The 17655-nt window shown below is 46.1% G+C and overlaps 1 protein-coding gene across 1 annotated transcript in view; it reads right to left on the bottom strand.

Moving 5' to 3' along the window:
- PDZD2 (PDZ domain containing 2) overlaps positions 1–17655 on the bottom strand; it is a 233302-nt gene that overhangs the window by 79863 nt on the left and 135784 nt on the right. The window contains exon 3 of the mRNA XM_005857886.2: positions 1775–2276. Within this exon, the coding sequence (XP_005857948.1) occupies positions 1775–2276 (502 nt within the window). The remainder of the gene's footprint in view (positions 1–1774; positions 2277–17655) is intronic.

The following is a 17655-nucleotide window of genomic DNA, read 5'->3' as shown; positions in this document are numbered from 1 at the left end:
TAGGTTATTTTGGGGGCCAGGGAATGAAAAAAAAATGTTTCCATATCAATTAATATGAATTGCTACTTTGCTTTAGGCCATTTTGGCTTATAAAAGGTTTGTAGGAATACTAGAGGCCTGGTGCATGAAATTCATGCACAGGTAGGGTCCCTAAGCCTGGCCAGCGATCAGGGCTGATAGGGGCCTTTCGGCTGCCAGCTGGGACCTTCCTTCCCCGACTCCTGGCCAGAGCCTTCTTTCATTCCATGCCGCCCCCTGGTGATCAGTGCATGTCATAGTGAGCGATCAAACTCCTGGTCTCCCAGTCGAACTCCTGAGGGGACACTTTGCATATTAACCTTTTATATATATAGATTCTACTTTTGGATGGGGGAGGGACTGTATGTTTATTGACCTTAATTTTGGGGGAGGGGATTATAATATTTTCTTTGCCCTTCATCCTTTTTTGGGAGAGCATAACTTGGTAGAAAAGTCATTGATAGAAACATTGATTTTTCTTCTAATCTGTTTACACATTCCATCCACAAAGATGCCTCCCTCTGTGCAAGGCTTTAAGACAATCACCCGGCTCCTTAAATGAAGGAATGTAGTTATTTTGATTATTCTCAACCCATTATACAGCTTGGCTACAATTGCAGAAATATACATAAAACAGCCTTTAAATTACATTCATTCATAGGGTTCCACATCCCAACAAAGCTGAACTGGATACTTCCCTCTGGGCTCATTTTCCACCTTTCCAACTCTATCTCCCATCTCTAGGGTGCCTCCTGAGTCAGAGAAGACACCAATGAGGAACCACTTAGGATCTTATAGCTTCATTAAGAATTCACAGGAGCCCTATCCAGTTTGGCTCAATGGTACAACATTGGTCTGCGGACTGAAGGGTCCCGGGTTCGATTCCAGTCGGGGGCATGTGCCCAGGTTTCAGGCTCAATCCCCAGTAGAGAGTGTGCAGAAGGCAGCTGATCAATGATTCTCTCTCATCATTGATGTTTCAATCTTTCTCTCCCTCTCCCTTCCTCTCTAAAATCAATAAAAATGTATTAAAAAAAAAAAAAAGAATCCACAGGAGTATCTGCCAAGAGGATTCTTGGAAAGAGCATGCTTAGCCTACAGAAATGTAACTTAACGAGAGAGAGCTGGATACAACAGGGGAGACCATATGAAGCTAGAAGCATGCCCTTCAGAATATACCACATCTGCTTTGCCTTTAGGTAGTAGGACCAGCCCTGACCATCACAGCTGGATATCATAGTATCAGAGATGTTTGTGAAGTTCCTAAACTTCGCTGGAATTCGGCAGTGTAATAACACAATCCCATGAAAACGTCACTGGTTTTGAAGTGTTAAAAATAAAAGCAGATGCTTCCCTGCATGCTGGACATCCTTCCTGTGTAATACCGAGGCTTGGATATTTATGCTATCAACTGCCACCAGGAATTCTTGGCCTCGCAGTGGCAATTCTCCTGGTGACAGCAGTGATAAATAATGATGCAGTTCAAGTACTTCATCTGGGCCTCATATGACTCAAATTATTCCACAGAAGGCTTGCATTTTCCACTTAGAATCACTCAACTTGCTCTCTATTTAAGTGGGATGAAATGACTTGGACTTTTGGTTGTTATTGCTATGTCCGCTGATCATTTATCTTAATAAATGTGTTGGCTTCTAAATGCAAGTTCACCTTAGACATATTTTCTAAGCTTTAAAAAAGCAACTTCTAAAAAACATTACTTTTACAATTCAGGTTCTGCAATCAAACCAAACCTTACCTTTGCCAGGCAGTCGCTTGATTGGAAGTCCGTTTTCCCTGATTTTGAGAAGTGGCATTTATCATTGCTTGTGGGCAGAGGAGTGTCTGTCTTTGGAACTCTAGGCTCTGTCCCTCTGTCCACTTCAGACCCGTCTAGATGGGATGCAGCCACTTCCTTGAGAGAGTCTGGGCCATTTTCTAGCTGAAAGGCATGGCCATTTCCAAGTTCTGGGTCTGGGCCATTGTCCAGCTCAGAGATGGGGCCATTGTCCAGCTCACAGCCAGTGTGGCTCTTGGATTCTTCAGTGGCCTTGTGGATAGAAGGCCTGGAAATGACTCCAAACTTTCTTGTTCTTTTCCCCTTTTTCACGGTTCGGTCACCCAGCTCCAAGGTCGGTGTCTGTCCTGGCTCCGAGCTGTTGCCACTGTTGCTGCTGTAAGGAGAATGGACCTTGTGCTTGAAGCGGCGCAGCATGATCAGGTAGAGAAAGCCGCCATTCCAGCACTGCTCAGCCAGGTAACTGCCGCAAACACAAACAAAGGAGCGGTTAGGATCCTCCAAGCGGCCCTCTCCACAGTGCAGTGGTGGGCACACTCAGGGCCCCACACAGGACCCATGCGATTAAGCAGATGGAGACTTAACACTCGTTTCATTCTTTTAATCTATGTAATTGTGGATGCTAAAAAGGACTCCAAAACAAAGCAGAAAAACCAAGTGAACTAGAACTTACTAATGAAAGTACCCTAGGATAGGTAATCAGAGAAGGATGTTCCTATTAACAGAGCCAATCCTAACACACCATTAAATTAAAAAGGAATCCTCCACTCAGCAATTTCTTGCATCAGAATTATCCCAGCCGCCCATTCATACGGTTCTGATGTAGTAACACTGCAAGCTCCCGGGGTAAAATAGATTGGGGGAAATGTAGAGCTCTGCTCTTACGATCAAAAAATCAACAGCACAACAACAGGAACCTCTGCCTCACAGCAGTTAAAGGAAAAAGAAGGCGGGGGGGTGGAGTGGTGTTGGCTGGTATCAAGATGCAACTGGCAATAAGCACTGGCATGTGTGTCCCGCATTAAAGGGGTGTCAGCTCGTTTCTTGGTAATGTTCTAGTCTGGATTGTCCACAGCACATGAGGGCCATCGCTCCCAGTCTGGGCATCACATGAAAACGAACACTGATAAAGTGGACAGCACAGACCCAGTGACCAGGACAGAAAGGCTGTGCAAACTGTGTGAACCAGAAATAGTGGGAGGAGAGAGGGACCCTTAGCTTGAAGCAAAGAAGGACCAGCTCAGTTGCTTTTTCATGTATTTCAGGGCTGCCAAACACAGAGAAGCAGGAAATAATATAAACGAGACGAAGCACATGAAGCCCGACACACAATATTACTCCAGATCTTAAAGGATAACAAGAAAACAGAACATCAGATGAGATGAGTAATTAGCGGTGATCACACCAAGTCATTGAAGCTTCAGCAAAGAAAATACTTGCTCAAAGTCAGGAAACCAGGCTGGGCTGGACCCTCCACCCGTGCCATCCAAGATAAGGAAGCATGAACCCCAGATGAACCCAGGGACATGCCTTCGCCACTGGAACCTTGCCACATTCTACACATCACCGGTTCCCAAGCAAACAATGTCAACAGCCAACTCCTTAACGAGTCAGACCTGCTGCTGGTCTTCATGTGCCCACCAAGGAAAGGCCTTCATCTCCAATCAGTGAAAAACAGAACTTTCCCAAGTATACCAACCCAGCTACACGCCTTCTAGGTCTGAAATCAGCCCTGCGAGCTGGGGCAGGTAGTGCATGGGGAGGGGGCCAGGTGGTAAGGAAAGATGCCCAGCTGTGTTTAAAATGGCCAGAGGCATATATTTCCCATACCTAATGCAATGACAGTGACTACCTAACTGAAGAAGAGAATAATTCTGAATTTGCCATAGAGTAAAATGAACAAAACAGAAGGGCCTTTAAACATCAACCAAAGCTAATAGAAACTCTCTTTGATCCTAGGCTATAAACCATGGCAATGAACTTACACATAAAACCCAGGCAGATAAAAGATATCATACAAGACTCAGACTGTTCTGTGACATACAGTGGGAGGAAGAGGTATAAAGACCAGTCCACTCGAGTTTAGTAATGAAAATGAAACCTGGTTTTCAGCATAAGTTTTCTACGGTGTTTAGATTTTATTTCCTTGGATTGTCGTGGTCTCTTTTCTCACATTAGAAAAAATTCTTGTAAAGGTATAAAATCCTAACAGCGGTTGGCCAGGTTGTAAGGGTCTCTTTGAGCAAACCACTACCATGAATACAATGCATATACTGTACTCAGAAGTTATGGAAAAACAGACGTTATGCAGTAGTAAAAACAGGACCAGGTTGAGAATTAGATGCCCAAAGTCCTGCCTTTGGCCCAACCGTGTAAAACAATGGTAACTTCCCCCAATTTTTATCAACTGATGAATATATACACAAAATGTGGTACATCCATATAATGGAATATTACTTGGTGATAAAAAGTAAGAAGTATATGCTACAACTTAGGTGAAGCTTGGAAACATGCTGAGTGAAAGATGCCAGACCACCTATATGATTCCACTAATTGCCCATGTCCAGAATAGGCAAGCCCATTAAGATGGAAAGTAGATTAGTGGTTGCGAGGAACTAGGGGGAGGGGAAAACTGGGACTGACTGCCAACAGGCACAGGGGTTTTTTTTTTGGGGGGGGGAGGGGTTAATGGGAATGTTCTGGAATTAGGTAGTGGTGAATTATATATTTCCACTTTAAATAAAGTGGAATTAGATACATCCACTTTAAAATGGCGAATTTTGTATTATTTAAATTATGTTTCAATTAAGAAAACAATAGCAAATAAAATAATATTGACCAAGTTTTGAGTTCACTTTTGAGTAGGTAAGCCCTAAGAACTGTTTACAGAAGAAGAACCTGAGGCTCAGAAATATTGATTCACTTGCCCAGGTTCCCATGACTGCTAAGTGGGAGACCCAGGCCTGTCTGATTCCCAAGCCCATGTTATGTTTGCTATGCAATTCTGCTTCTTCCATTGTTACCTTCCCAGGCGCTGCAATCGCCTCATCTGTAAAATGAGGCATTACAATGGGTCATCGAAGTTACTTTCACGTTCTAACAACTGTGGATGCTACTGTCCCAGGAAGAGTTCTGGGGGTTAAAGGAACAAGCCTCCCAATAATCCCGTACATGCCAAGGACAAAACACCACCCTGGAAAAACAGAAATGCTCTTCTTACATCCAAGTTGTCTAGGCCTCTTGGACATTTCCCAACAAACTGAGAGAGATTTCACCTGAGGCGGGGGCGGGGGGGAGGAAGCAGAGGGGTGGGCAATTCCTTTAAAATTGTTTCTGGGACTCTACCTTTTATACCGAAACTCTGAACAACTTGTGGGTTGTACATAGGGACCTTCTTTTCAGCATCCAAAAGTCTGGCCCATTGACTCAGAGTGTCTTTCCCATCTCTACTCTGCAGAAGCTCTACGAACTTCGGACGGTTCCATGACAGAGAGTATTTTATTCCTTCTGCAGAGTCCACATTCAGCAGCATTTCAAAGCAAGAGGAGTTTATCTGTAGTTCAGCACCATCTCCCTGTCCTCTCCTGGCTTCCTAGCAATAAATAAGACCCTGACACCTTCAGGGAACTGTATGACAGGTTGTTTTATTTCTTCCTGGACACAGAATTTTCTAAGGTCACCCCAAAGACAAAGTGTAGTGAATGAATTATGGGCACTCTAGCAAGTTGGTCATAAAGAGACTTTTAGGCAGAGGGTCATTTTCTTACAATTGTTTGAGAATCACCTTAAATACGATGCCCCCACATTCCTATTTCCTAACATTTCCAGCACCTTCCTGGCTAATTCATGCTTCCACATCCCCTTTTCTGTTCAGGAGGATTCTTAGCCACTATTAGAATCTGTAAACTTCCAAGTCAACCTTTGAGAAAGAAGAAATGGAATATAATCACATGACTTAGAAATAGTCTTGCCCAGGCCCGTATGGCTCAGTGGTAGAAACATATCCAGAAATGAGATTCCGAATTCTAGCTTAGAACCTTGCCCCTGGAATGTGTGTGGTTCTTCATTTCACTCTACCTTTGCAGGCGTCTTTTCGGAACAGATCCCTTCCCTCTCCCTTCCCCTAAAAAAGTGCTTTATACAAAGAAAGTTTTGAGTACCTCCTCTGTTTCTTGAAGCTCTGTCATAATTCCAGAGTCTGGGCTCTCCAGGGATTGGCAGGTGAGATTGGTGCTTGGAAAAGCTGAAGTCTGGAGTTTGAAGAACATGAAAATGGGGAGGTAGGAGGCAAGAGAGGGAGGTATTGGAAGGCCAAAGACACACATTATTTATCCATGCCCTGATTCCATCAAAAGAGGGTTTGAGGGAGCTATAACAGTTTGATATCCTGGACTGTTTGGCCAAAGCCCTTGGAAGGAGCAATCTCCAGGTGTCTTTGAAAACCATTTTGGGCGTTCAGCCCTCGATTCCTGATGCCTGGCACACAGTGAACCCACAAAGGGGTGCTGCCAAGCTGAACCACGAGTGTCTATCCGTGTGTAATTGAGAGTAACCTGGCACCACCACCGGGCACTGGCCTGTACCACAATGCCACGAAAACATGGTATAACTCAGAGAACACATAAAAGAATTCTGAACTCGGACTTTTCACCAAAGCAGACATTCATCTGACTATGCCAGGTTCCCAGGGGACAGCAGGAGAATAAACACTGACTACAAGAAGATGTTTATAGACAACAATTATGACAGAGCCTGGGTTTTATGGAATGGAACCAGCTGCTCACAGCACCTGGTCTAACACACAGGACAAATGGAGATCAATTTTTCTTGCCTAAGAAGTAATGGGAGGCTGAAAAGCTGTTTGTGGTCCTCTGAAAACCTGCTAAGCCTAATTAATCCAGAGGGCTGTCTGAGGTGGTGTGTGAATCTGTTGGTTCCCAGAGAACAATGGTTTGAGAGGAAGTGTTAAATACATAGAGATTACTTTCCCAGTGAAGTCTTGGCTGGGAAACAGAGGAAGGCAAGTATGGACAGCTCTATAAGAGAGGATGGGACGATGATGATCATTATTTCCTGGAGTCATTTAGTAACCACGTTCCCCCAGGGAAGTCTCTCTCAGGTGTTGCCTCCAGCTATGCTGAATCTGGGGCATACTTCTCCCAGATTCCACAACCCTCCTTAGTAAGAGCCAAACTATCTTTGGAAGACTCTGAAAGTGGTGCTGATAAGAGTGAAAGATATCCTTGGTGCTCATAAGGCCTTTTCTGAAAATCAGTCAATGTACTCCTTTCCTAGAGCAGTGAGGGAGAAAGTCAGCCCTCATCAGATGGAGGAAGATGGGCTCAGGAACCAGTGAGGCTTTGAAACCGGATCAGTCAAGGCTTAGAGTAGAAATAAACTGGAACACTGTTCCAACTGCTGCTTGCGGGAGGGCTACGGATGAAGCCAATTTTTACCACTTCTCACCTCCTCTATTTAGCATGAATGGTTGGGGTTCAGCAACTCTTTCTGTCTCTCCCTTATCTGGAGTCCAGAGTAAAGAATATAAATAAATCAGTATGTTTTCTTTATTATAAAATATGTATTATTTTTTGCCATAAAATTGAGAGGGTGGAACACAAGTTGAGAGTGAAGAACCAGAGTAACTATTTATTTGATTTTCTCCCCTGACCTATCTATAATAATAAAAGGGTAATATGCTAATTAGACCGAACATCCTTCAGGGCATCATTCCAGATGAAGCGGAAGCCAGAGCGAAGCAGCATGGGCCCTGGGTGCCTGGTGGTGGTGGCGGCAGCCGGAGGGAAGCAGCCCAGGTCCCGGATGCCAGAGGGAAGCCGGTGCCGGCAGCCAGGGGAAGGAAGGTCTATTCCTGCACAAATTTTCGTGCATCGGGCCTCTAATCTGTAATAATCTATAATAATAAAAGCATAATATGCAAATCGACCAAACAGCAGAATGACTGTCCAGGTGACCTTCTGGAAAACCACGCTATGACACGCACTGGCGCCAGGCCAGCCAAGGAGGGTGCGATGGAATTGGTCGGGGGGGGTCCCGGCCATCGCCCCATGATAGTCCCAAAGAGGGAGGCCCAGGCCATCAGCCAGCAATGTGATGGGTATGCAGGGCCAGCCAGCAATTGCCCTGCAGAGGGAGGCGACCAGTGGCGGGGGTGGGGGGATAGTGCTGCACAGATGGCAAGCAGTGGCAGTGGCGGGGGTGGGGCCAGCTGCTGGCAGCCAGGGGAAGGAAAGCCCCGAGAGACCCTGATCGCCGGCCAGGCCTAGGGACCCTACCCAAGGGGTCCCGGATTGTGAGAGGGCTCAGGCCGGGCTGAGAGACACCCCGTCCCCCCCCCCCACACACACACACACGAATTTTGTGCACTGGGCCTCTGGTAGTACAATATTAGCCTTTCAAACCCAAACCGAAATACCAGCTACCAAAACGTGTTGCCATCACCACACAACAGTGAAATTTAAATCATACCCATATACACACCAGCTCAGAGGTCCACGTTGCCCTCAGGGAGATGGAGCTTGGGGAAATAGCGAGTACAAATAACACTAATACTCTGGCCACTGCTATTTCCATGAATATTAAGCTGTCTTTTCAACTCTGACCCAAGAATAGTATGTCTTCTGCCGACATCCACGAAACCATGGCAGGCTAAGCTGTTAGCTTACTAGTAGAGTAAAATCACAGTTCTTGACATATATAGCAGGACAATACACAGAACTGGTTTATAATTGGTCTTGTTCCCCAAAATCAAACTTATAAAAAGAGCTCAATGATATATCGTTCTTGACACTAGTCACTTTTAAATAAGTATCACTTTGCACCCTAAATCAAACCAATACTGAAAATAAATCTTTAAACAGAGGAATGAAGTGAAGAGGAGTAAGAAAGAAGGTGGGTGCTCTACCCTTCGATTCCACAAACACTGATCGAATTCAGTGTGTCAGCCTCGCAGGCAGCAGCTACATTTGTGTCCATCAGCACTAAGAGTACACCCCTCTGGCCTGTCCCTGCTCAGATTCCATCTCCTGCGACCACAGGCTGCGCTATCTGTTCTGTGCTGAAGCAGAGCTATCTCTCTGTTCCTTCTGGATGTAAAGGGGTGGAGGTGCGGGGAGGACACTGCAGAAAAGCCATGGATAAGAAGCACCTAAATCATATGACCAATGAAAACATTATTTTGATTTCCATGCAACGAGGTGTCACTGATTTTCATGTTTATCTTGAAAGCTCACCTCTCAAACTTACAAGACTGGTTTGGATTCACAGCTCTCATTGCAGAGAATCGCCACTCTAGGATGCACTGTGCACGTTCAACTCCAGGACAGCTTCACAGGAAGGAAACAGAATATCCTGGAGCAGTAAGTTCACATGAACTTTCACTTTTCCTCAAAGGTTTCCTGCACCTCATTTCTGCATCAATCAATAAAAGCTTTTCTAACAGCACCCACATCCCTTTTGGAAGCAGGAATTCAGAAGCTAAATTAAGTAAAAATGACTGATCAACTATGAAAATGGACCTCGTAAAACACACTGTGGAGATACTGGCCCTTGAAAGAGAACTCCAAGCTCCTACTTGGAAATGATTGCACTTCTTTATTAAATTGCTTGTGAGAGAAGCAGGGTTTTTAATAACAATATGAGATCAACGTGCAGTCCATACAGAATCAAGTTAGAACTCCAGCCACATGGATTTGCTAATTCATCCTGGTGATGGTCACGTTTTCCCAGGGTAGCGAGGGGAGAGCTGGTCAAGTCAGACTCCTCGGTACACGAGTGAGTCAATCTCACCTCACCGGGGAAATGATGAGCACCAGACTGTACCTGGGAACTCGTTTCACTTTTGTTCTCATGACATAATGCTATTTTCTTGTTTATACAATTACTACTTAGTCTTTTCCAACCCATTCGTTCATTGATTCACTCAACAAATCATTACTGAGTACCTACTACATGGCAAACACTGTTTTAGGCACTTGTGGTGCAGCAGTGAGCAAAACGGCTCCTGTCCCTGTGGAGCTTGCAATCTAGCAGGGGAGACAGACAGGACGCAGCAGACCTGCTAAAATAAGCATCTGACTCTACAGTGCGTCAGAGGGCGAGATGTGCTGTGGAAAATAGAACACCTTGAACAGGAGAGAGAGGACTGAGCATGCCAGGAGCTGGAAGAGTCAGGCGGAATCTGAAACACTGTGGCAAAGGCAGCAGCCCCGGGAGAGGGCCTGCAGCAGACACTTAAAGATGAAAGAGTTGGCCATGCAGCCGCCTGGAGGAACATTCCAGACGGAGGGAAAGCCAGTGCAAAAGTGGTCCATTGGAAGCCGGTCTGTCTAGTGTGTTTGAGGAAAATCAAGGCAGCCTTTGTGGCTGCAGGGGAGTGAAGCAAGGAGGGGAGGAAGATCGGAGAGGTAACAGAGACCAGTATATCGCAAGGTCCCATTAGATGTTCCAAGACTTTTGTGCAAAGTGGGAGCTGTTGAGTTTTGAGCAGAGGAGTAATGTGATAGACAGTATGTTTTGAAACAACCCTTATGTTCTGTGTTGAGAACTTGGCAAGAGTAGATGGAGGGAGACCAGAGAGACCATCATGTTCGGAAATTCCAGGGAGACACAGCTCAGGTGGAGCAGCAGTGGAGATGGTAAGAAATGGCCCGGATTGTGATCTGCTCTGAAGGTCAAGTCAACAACTCTTGCTTTTGGATCACATACAGGGTGTGAGAGAAAGGGAGAGGTCAAGGACGGTGTCCAGGTGTTTGGCTTCAGCAACTGGAAGGATGGGGTCCTATCACCTGGGCTAGTAGAGCATCTCATCCATCCCTACCCCTCACATTATTCCAGCAAATACCCCATTCCATCCGGTTGAGGCTATGGATACCCAGGTAGCCCATCTACCTCCAAAGTTCCTCATGTGACCCACTCGGCATTCTTTCCCAGTTGGTCTTCTTGATTCTTCCCACTGGTCCCCTATCATCGTAAACCAATGGCTTCAAAAGGAAATCTTTCCTCATTAACATCAACCAGGCAACAGTTCCAAATACCAAGTTAAAGTAATAGTGTAATGTAATATGTACTATATGCTAATATATTCAAGGCTCTGTGCATTCATATCGACTGCATTTAATTTTTTTTCCTCCATGTTGTTTCTGTCTAAAACAGAATACTGGGGTCTGCTGGACCCAAAGTCTGTTCTGTACTTTGCATGGATCGATGCTAATGAAGCTCCATTCCTCCCCTATGTCCTGCCCCTGGCCGGCCAAAGACAACGACTTCATATCACAGAGCTCTTTGCTATGACTTGCCTGAGGCTGAAAAAAGGCCAGGTCTGAGAAACAAAAAGTCCAGGTCAGCCCACCACCCTTGCCTGATATCCTGCTGTCCAGTCCTGCCAGGTACATTTCCTAAAGCAATGCCTGTGCTTTCCCACAGATGGCATTGCCCTTGTCCTCCCTGTGGAAGAGGGTACTATCAATGCTCAAGTATAACTGAAGGCAGACCACATCCCACAGATTATGCTCAATTTGGTTTCTAACCTCAGGGCCACCAAGCCCTGAAAAATGTGTCAAAATGTCTCAGACTGCCCTAGCCAGCTTGGCTCAGTGGATAGAGCATTGGCCTGTGGACTATAGAGTCCTGGGTTCGATTCCAGTCAAGGGCACATGTCCGGGTTGCGGACTCAATCCCTAGTAGGGGGCTTGCAGGAGGCAGCCAACCAATGATTCTCATCATTGATGTTTCTCTCTCTCTTTTTCCCTCTCTCTTCCTCTCTGAAATCAGTAAAAATAAAAATAAAAAAGTCTCAGACCCAGGGACTGAGTTCCACATGGCCCCTGCCACACCCCCTGGTTTCTCCACAATGAAAGCTGCTGGAAACTATGGGAGTTAACTAACACACACTCTCTCCCTTCCTGCTCCCATTTTCCCCAAACCAGCCAAACCTGAGAACTCACAACCAGCCAACAATCCTCAAGCCCTCACACTGCACCATTCAAAAGGCGGCCACCTCCTTCCCTTTCCCAAGAGGTGACTGTAAAGAAGGGAGACAGACTCCGGAGGGTCTGTGGCCCCCAGAACGCACAGGATGCTACTCTCACACTAATTCAAACATCGATGAAATGTCTGTACCCTCCAGTTCCCTCCCCTTTCAAGTGGATCCAGCTCCGTCTTGAAGCAATTTCCCCAGCTCATTTCAATCCTTCCCGGTCTGGCCCATTGGCTTGGCCACAGCACGCCCCAACCTCGTGCCAAGCCTGGTTTCACTTATGTCAAAACAGCTTCCATCAAAATAGTGGGCTTCTTTTCTGAATTTCTTTCACTGTTTTGAAGTCAGCAGAGAAAAGATACTTAAGAAATTGCAAAATGACGACCTCCATCATTGTGTTCTGGCTAACGTCTAACACCGCTGTTCTCCCGAGTCTCTTCTGTACAGTGTACTGAGGATTTTTTAAAATCTGATTTTCCTTTTTCTTTCCTCTCAAAGGCTCTCTGGCAGGCATGGTTGGCTGAACAGGTCTCATAATCTGTCAAGGTTCATTTCTAAGTTGTGCAACCTTCCTCTCCAAGCAAAGGGTGCTCCCTAAGAAGCTGGCTCTGTGGGATGTTGTCCCTGTGTTCATCCATCTGCCTGACGCTCTAGGATTCTCATTGGTTTGGAGAACTTCAATTACAAGAAAGCCAGATCAACAGAACTCTAGCCTAGGAAAACAGATGAGCCAAGTCCTTACAGATGTGGATAGAACACACTTTATATCTTGGCTTCTAATCAGTGCACTTTTCATGTGTCTGTTGACCAGTTGTGACTGTGACATCATCGAGTATCTTTGTGACCCCTGGTTTAGTTATGTTCAGATGAGAAAAATGCAGAGGCATTTATTTGTCTTTATCTCCCGGGATGTTAAAAATAACTTCAAGCGAAGCATTAAACAAACTGTAAATTATTGCATGCATAAGCATAAATGTTGATATGGAAATGCAAAGCCTGCTTTTAATGGTGTGTGTATATTAGAAGCTCCAAAAACTAATATGAGTTAAAATAGACAAGGGGGACAGGTACCAATATTGATTAAGCTGTAACTACATGCTGTGGACTGAGTTAACTGCGCACACACATCATCTCATTTCAATCTAAATCAACCCCATAAAACGTTGACATTATGATCCTTCTTTTAGAAATTCGATAACTACTAGTAAGGCTTAGTTAGAGAGATTAACTTGCCCAAGGTCACAGAGCTCCTATGGGTGGAGCTGGGATTGAAATTTCCACCTGCTTGTAAACAACCCTGGCAATGACCCTGGGACGCACTGTGGTCAAGTCCCGCCCTATTGTTGTTTATTATGACCAGGTTTGGATCCAGAAGGGCTGCAACTTCTCACAGCCAAGAGGCCTCTCCCCACCTTAACACCACTTTAATGTGTGTTAACACCCAAAATATGTCCCACACCCATTAAAAAAAATAAGGGGGGGCCTTAGGGAAAACAAGAGGTATTTCAGACAGGCACAGAACATAGGTGAGTGTTCGGGAGGGGTGAGGTGGTTTCTAAGGGTGTGGGTGGAAGTGGCCAACTGCCCCATCCATCTCAGCTACAAGCTTGAGACAGCCCTCAACTCTGGAAAAGCAGAGGCAATGCTTGCTCAGATTCCCTAGAATCAGAGGACTAAGGTACCAACTTGGCCCCCAGCCCAGCCAAAGCCAAACAAAATGGCAACAGAAGATGTGCCCCTCCAAGGTTGGCCTTTCCCCTCAAGTGCACTCTCTCCTCCCTTGTCGCACCTCACACGGTGCCCCGACTCCCAACCAGCGCTTCTCAGGCAGGGCTGTGCACGGGACACCTCTCCCTCCTCAATGAACCGCCTCTTCTGACTGCAGTCAGTCTGCACACCTTCTGGCTATAAGAGGTGTCTTAATAGGATACCCAGTGTTCCTGTTGCACGGGACACCTCTCCCTCCTCAATGAACCGCCTCTCCTGACTACAGTCAGTCTGCACACCTTCTGGCTATAAGTAAGAGGTGTCTTAATAGGATACCCAGTGTTCCTGCGGATTCTTTTAGAACATAATGTGCTGCCAGGTGGCTATGGGCCAACATAAACCAGAATAAAGGAGAAGCACTCAAACCCCTGGGGCTTAAGTACCATGTAGATGCCCCTTCAAGTAAGGACCTGATGTCCAGTGGTGAGGAGTTAGTAAGCCCATGGCCTCCAGCTGTGAGCCTCATCAGAACTTTCAAGTCAAGGTCGCGCTCTTCTGGAGTGATCCCTGGCCAATGGCGAACAAGACGGGGAGACAAGGCTGGCCATCCCACCTGGGGTAGGGGCACATCTCCTGTTAGCCATTTTGTTGGGGCAAGCTTTGCACCAGAGCTCCCTGTTGGGCTGCCCCACTTTATCAGGTCAGCAGCACAGAGTGCCAGCTCCCCCTGCCCAGTCCTGCTGCCCCCCTTTTCCTTTCACAGGTGTTATCCCAACAGACGCTCTGCACTCTTAGCTCTAACGCAGACCTGCTTCCTGGAGGACCTCAGGTGAGAGAGGACAATATAATGAGAATAACAAAATATTTCCCAAAAGGAGATGATGGGAAATAACAGTAGCCAAAAAAAGGCCTGGCAGAAATGAATAGGACTCAGCTTTACTGGGCATAGCAGCAGCCGGCAGAGCATTCTTGAGAGGTCAAGTTGGATGCATGGTGTTCACAAGGAGTTCCTTTGAGTCTGTTGTCTGATAGCAGGAAAAACCAATAGCAAAGGCTCAGACTGGGACCCTCTCTACTCAATACCTAAACAGCTTCACTAAAAGTCTCCAAATATATTTGGATATCGTGATACTGAAGTGAGATTACTCTTGGTTCAGGTGTCAGCATTGCCACTTGGTCCCCTTGGGCAGGACACAACTTTAGACTAATCCCTTAGTCTCATGTACTAATGGGGTTGGGGAGGATTAAATGGGATAATGAACTAAGCAGGCTGTTTTGCTGGCTGGTTTCCTGTCTGGCACATGGTAATTGCCAATAAATGATCATTCCTTTCAACCTTTTGGAAATTTGCTGGGTAATCATAGGCCAGCTATTGTCCTGGATGGAATCCTGAGAAGGCAAACTTATGGAACAGAGTGGTCAAAGCCGAGTCTGTGGTCAGAACGGGTCAAAGAGAGTCACGGTTAAGGCGGGAAAAAGGAATCTCTGGAAAAAGCAAGTTCAGGCAGAGAGTCAGAAACAGATTCAAAAACTAAAGATGTGGAGAGGTGGGGCAAATGTGCCTTCGACACAGCCTGCCCTGTCTGGCCCCTCTGAGGGTCTTGTGGCGCTGTGTGTGTGCGCCCATGTGTTGGAGGATCAGGCTAGTGTAGATATTGAGGAGAGAGAAGAGAAGAGAAGAGAAGAGAAGAGAAGAGAAGAGAAGAGAAGAGAAGAGAAGAGAAGAGAAGAGAAGGGAAGGGCTGGGAATCAGGCTAGTGTGGACAACCAGCACAGTGTGTGTGCTGGAAGGTTAAGGTTAGTGTAGTCGATCAGCACAGACTCTGACCAACGGCAGGCCTTATTGCCTGCTAGAGAGATGAGACAGATGTCTTTCAAAACACAGATCAGCAATGGCCTCCTATTTCACCTCCATATCCATCTGGCCAGGGTCGGACTCCCAGCTCCCAGAGCAATTACAAGCTTTCAGGCCTGCCCTGAACTCCGGATGGTCCCAGCGGTCCTGGAATGGCCCCAGAACTCAGGGTGGAGTCTGGGAGGCTGCCCATCCCACCAAGCTGTGACACGGGCTGACCCCTGAATATTTTGTAAAATATGTGCGCTGCTCACACTGATATAAGCAATTGCCATGAATAAATCAGATGCACGTGTGTGCGAGGAGAGAGACTGCCTTTGCCAGCATCCACTTCTCCCTGACCTACCTTTCCTGCATTTATCCAAATGTCTGGATGACAACCTTCCCTTTTGGCTCAGCTATTTCCTTGACAAGGGCGTCTTCCACTTTTCTGAGGTAGGGGTTTCCAAAGCCTGGTTGTTTTAACAGTAAATGTTCCAGCATATTACAGTGCCATGAGATGGTCAACATGATGATGTTTTTTATATGTCTAGAGAGGGTCTCTGCAGACACACAATTTCAACTCCAGGGGAAAACCCTGCTGGCATGAGTAGTCGGCTCCTCTGCTTTTGCCAGCAGGTGTGGGCACTGGGGTCGCAAGCATGTTTTAGAATATTAGGAACTCACTTCCTTTCAGGAGTTCTCAACAGGAAATAGCTGGCAGACAGCACACACTAGACTTGGAACTCTCCTACTCAGAGCAAACGGAAAACATCCAAAAACAAAACCAGAGCCATGAGCTGCCTGGAAAAACAAACACCCCAAAAGGTCTTTCTTGAACTGCACACCAGGAAGAGTGTGATCTGGAAGGATCTGCAAACGGGGAGAAACAAGAGCACGGACCCGAGGACCTCCTCAAACCTCCTCAAACCTCTGGGGGGAGAGCACATGCGTTTTCCATGGTGGCACTGCTCCATTTAAACTCAAATATTTCTCACAGATACAGGGACATCTTAGCTCCCCGAGGTGGGTTGCAAACTGCACCCGTTTCACCCCGGCTGGAGCTCTATGGGGACAGCAGCAGTACTGGGTCAGGGGTTGGGCATCGAATTCTCCAGATACTGAAGGGCTGCATACGGGCTGCAGGAAAGACCCAGAACATGTGTTGTCAAGAACACAGCAACACCCTATTACTAGGGATTTTTGTTGCTCTTAACGAACACTTTGCATCCTGAGTTCTCTTCAGTGACTTCCTCCTAAGGAGACGTATTGCAGTCTTTTAAAAGGAGCTCCTTATGGCCTGCTGAGAGCTTCAAGGTGAAATTTATTTATTACCTTCCTGGTCTAACTTCCTCAAAGGATTTATGTATTATTGCCACCACCTGCTCTCAAAAGGGCCTCCTCCCAGTACTTTGAGCAAAAGGAGAGGATCCCAGATAGGAGATAAGGAGAAAAAGTTAAGTGTGAGGAAGCAGATCTGTTTCTATACGGCTGTTTCTTAAAGAGCCGGATGTAAATGACCAGGCACAAAACATATCGGGTCCAGTTTCATTCAAAACATCCTAAAAATATATAAATAAATATGTGACTAAGTCCAAAGCGGCCTCTCACTTGAACCGTTTCAAATGGCTGACAAGTTGCAGCTCAAAGAGTCTACAGACCCCGTCTAAAGAAAACGTTGTTTTTCAAAGTTTAAATGACCCCCGGGGCAGAGGTGAAGGACAGAAGAGTAGAAAGAATAAGAAAAGTGAATTGTCGGATTTCATTCTTTTCTTAAATCCCAACAGGATCTAATTGAAGCTGCATTTTAATGTCCTACCTTGGATTTCAGACAACACATAGATGTCCCTCAGACACCACTGAGTCCAGCCACAGACCTCTCTGCAGCTTCCACGGACAGATGTGGGGGCTGAAGAGAGACAGCACTCAACAGCCCCAGCACCCTCACCCCGAAAGGGGAGGTCCCGGTGAGACATTCAATAGCAGATCAAGAAGGGAGTCAGTCAGTCTTGTGCCAAAGAACATTTTTTTTCTGAAAATTAAGGAGATAATATGGGAGTCAGTCAGTCTTGTGCCAAAGAACATTTTTTTTTCCTGAAAATTAAGGAGATAATATAAAGAAATAGGTTCAGCCGAAACCGGTTTGGCTCAGTGGATAGAGCGTCGGCCTGCGGACTGAAAGGTCCCGGGTTCGATTCCGGTCAAGGGCATGTACCTGGGTTGCAGGCACATCTCCAGTAGGAGATGTGCCAGGAGGCAGCTGATTGATGTTTCTCTCTCATCAATGTTTCTAACTCTCTATCT

The sequence above is a fragment of the Myotis brandtii genome, unplaced genomic scaffold (genome assembly GCF_000412655.1).
Source record: "Myotis brandtii unplaced genomic scaffold, ASM41265v1 scaffold115, whole genome shotgun sequence".
Classification (NCBI taxonomy): domain Eukaryota; kingdom Metazoa; phylum Chordata; class Mammalia; order Chiroptera; family Vespertilionidae; genus Myotis; species Myotis brandtii.
Note: the sequence above shows the minus strand (reverse complement) of the source record. Positions and strands in the feature narration are given on the sequence as shown.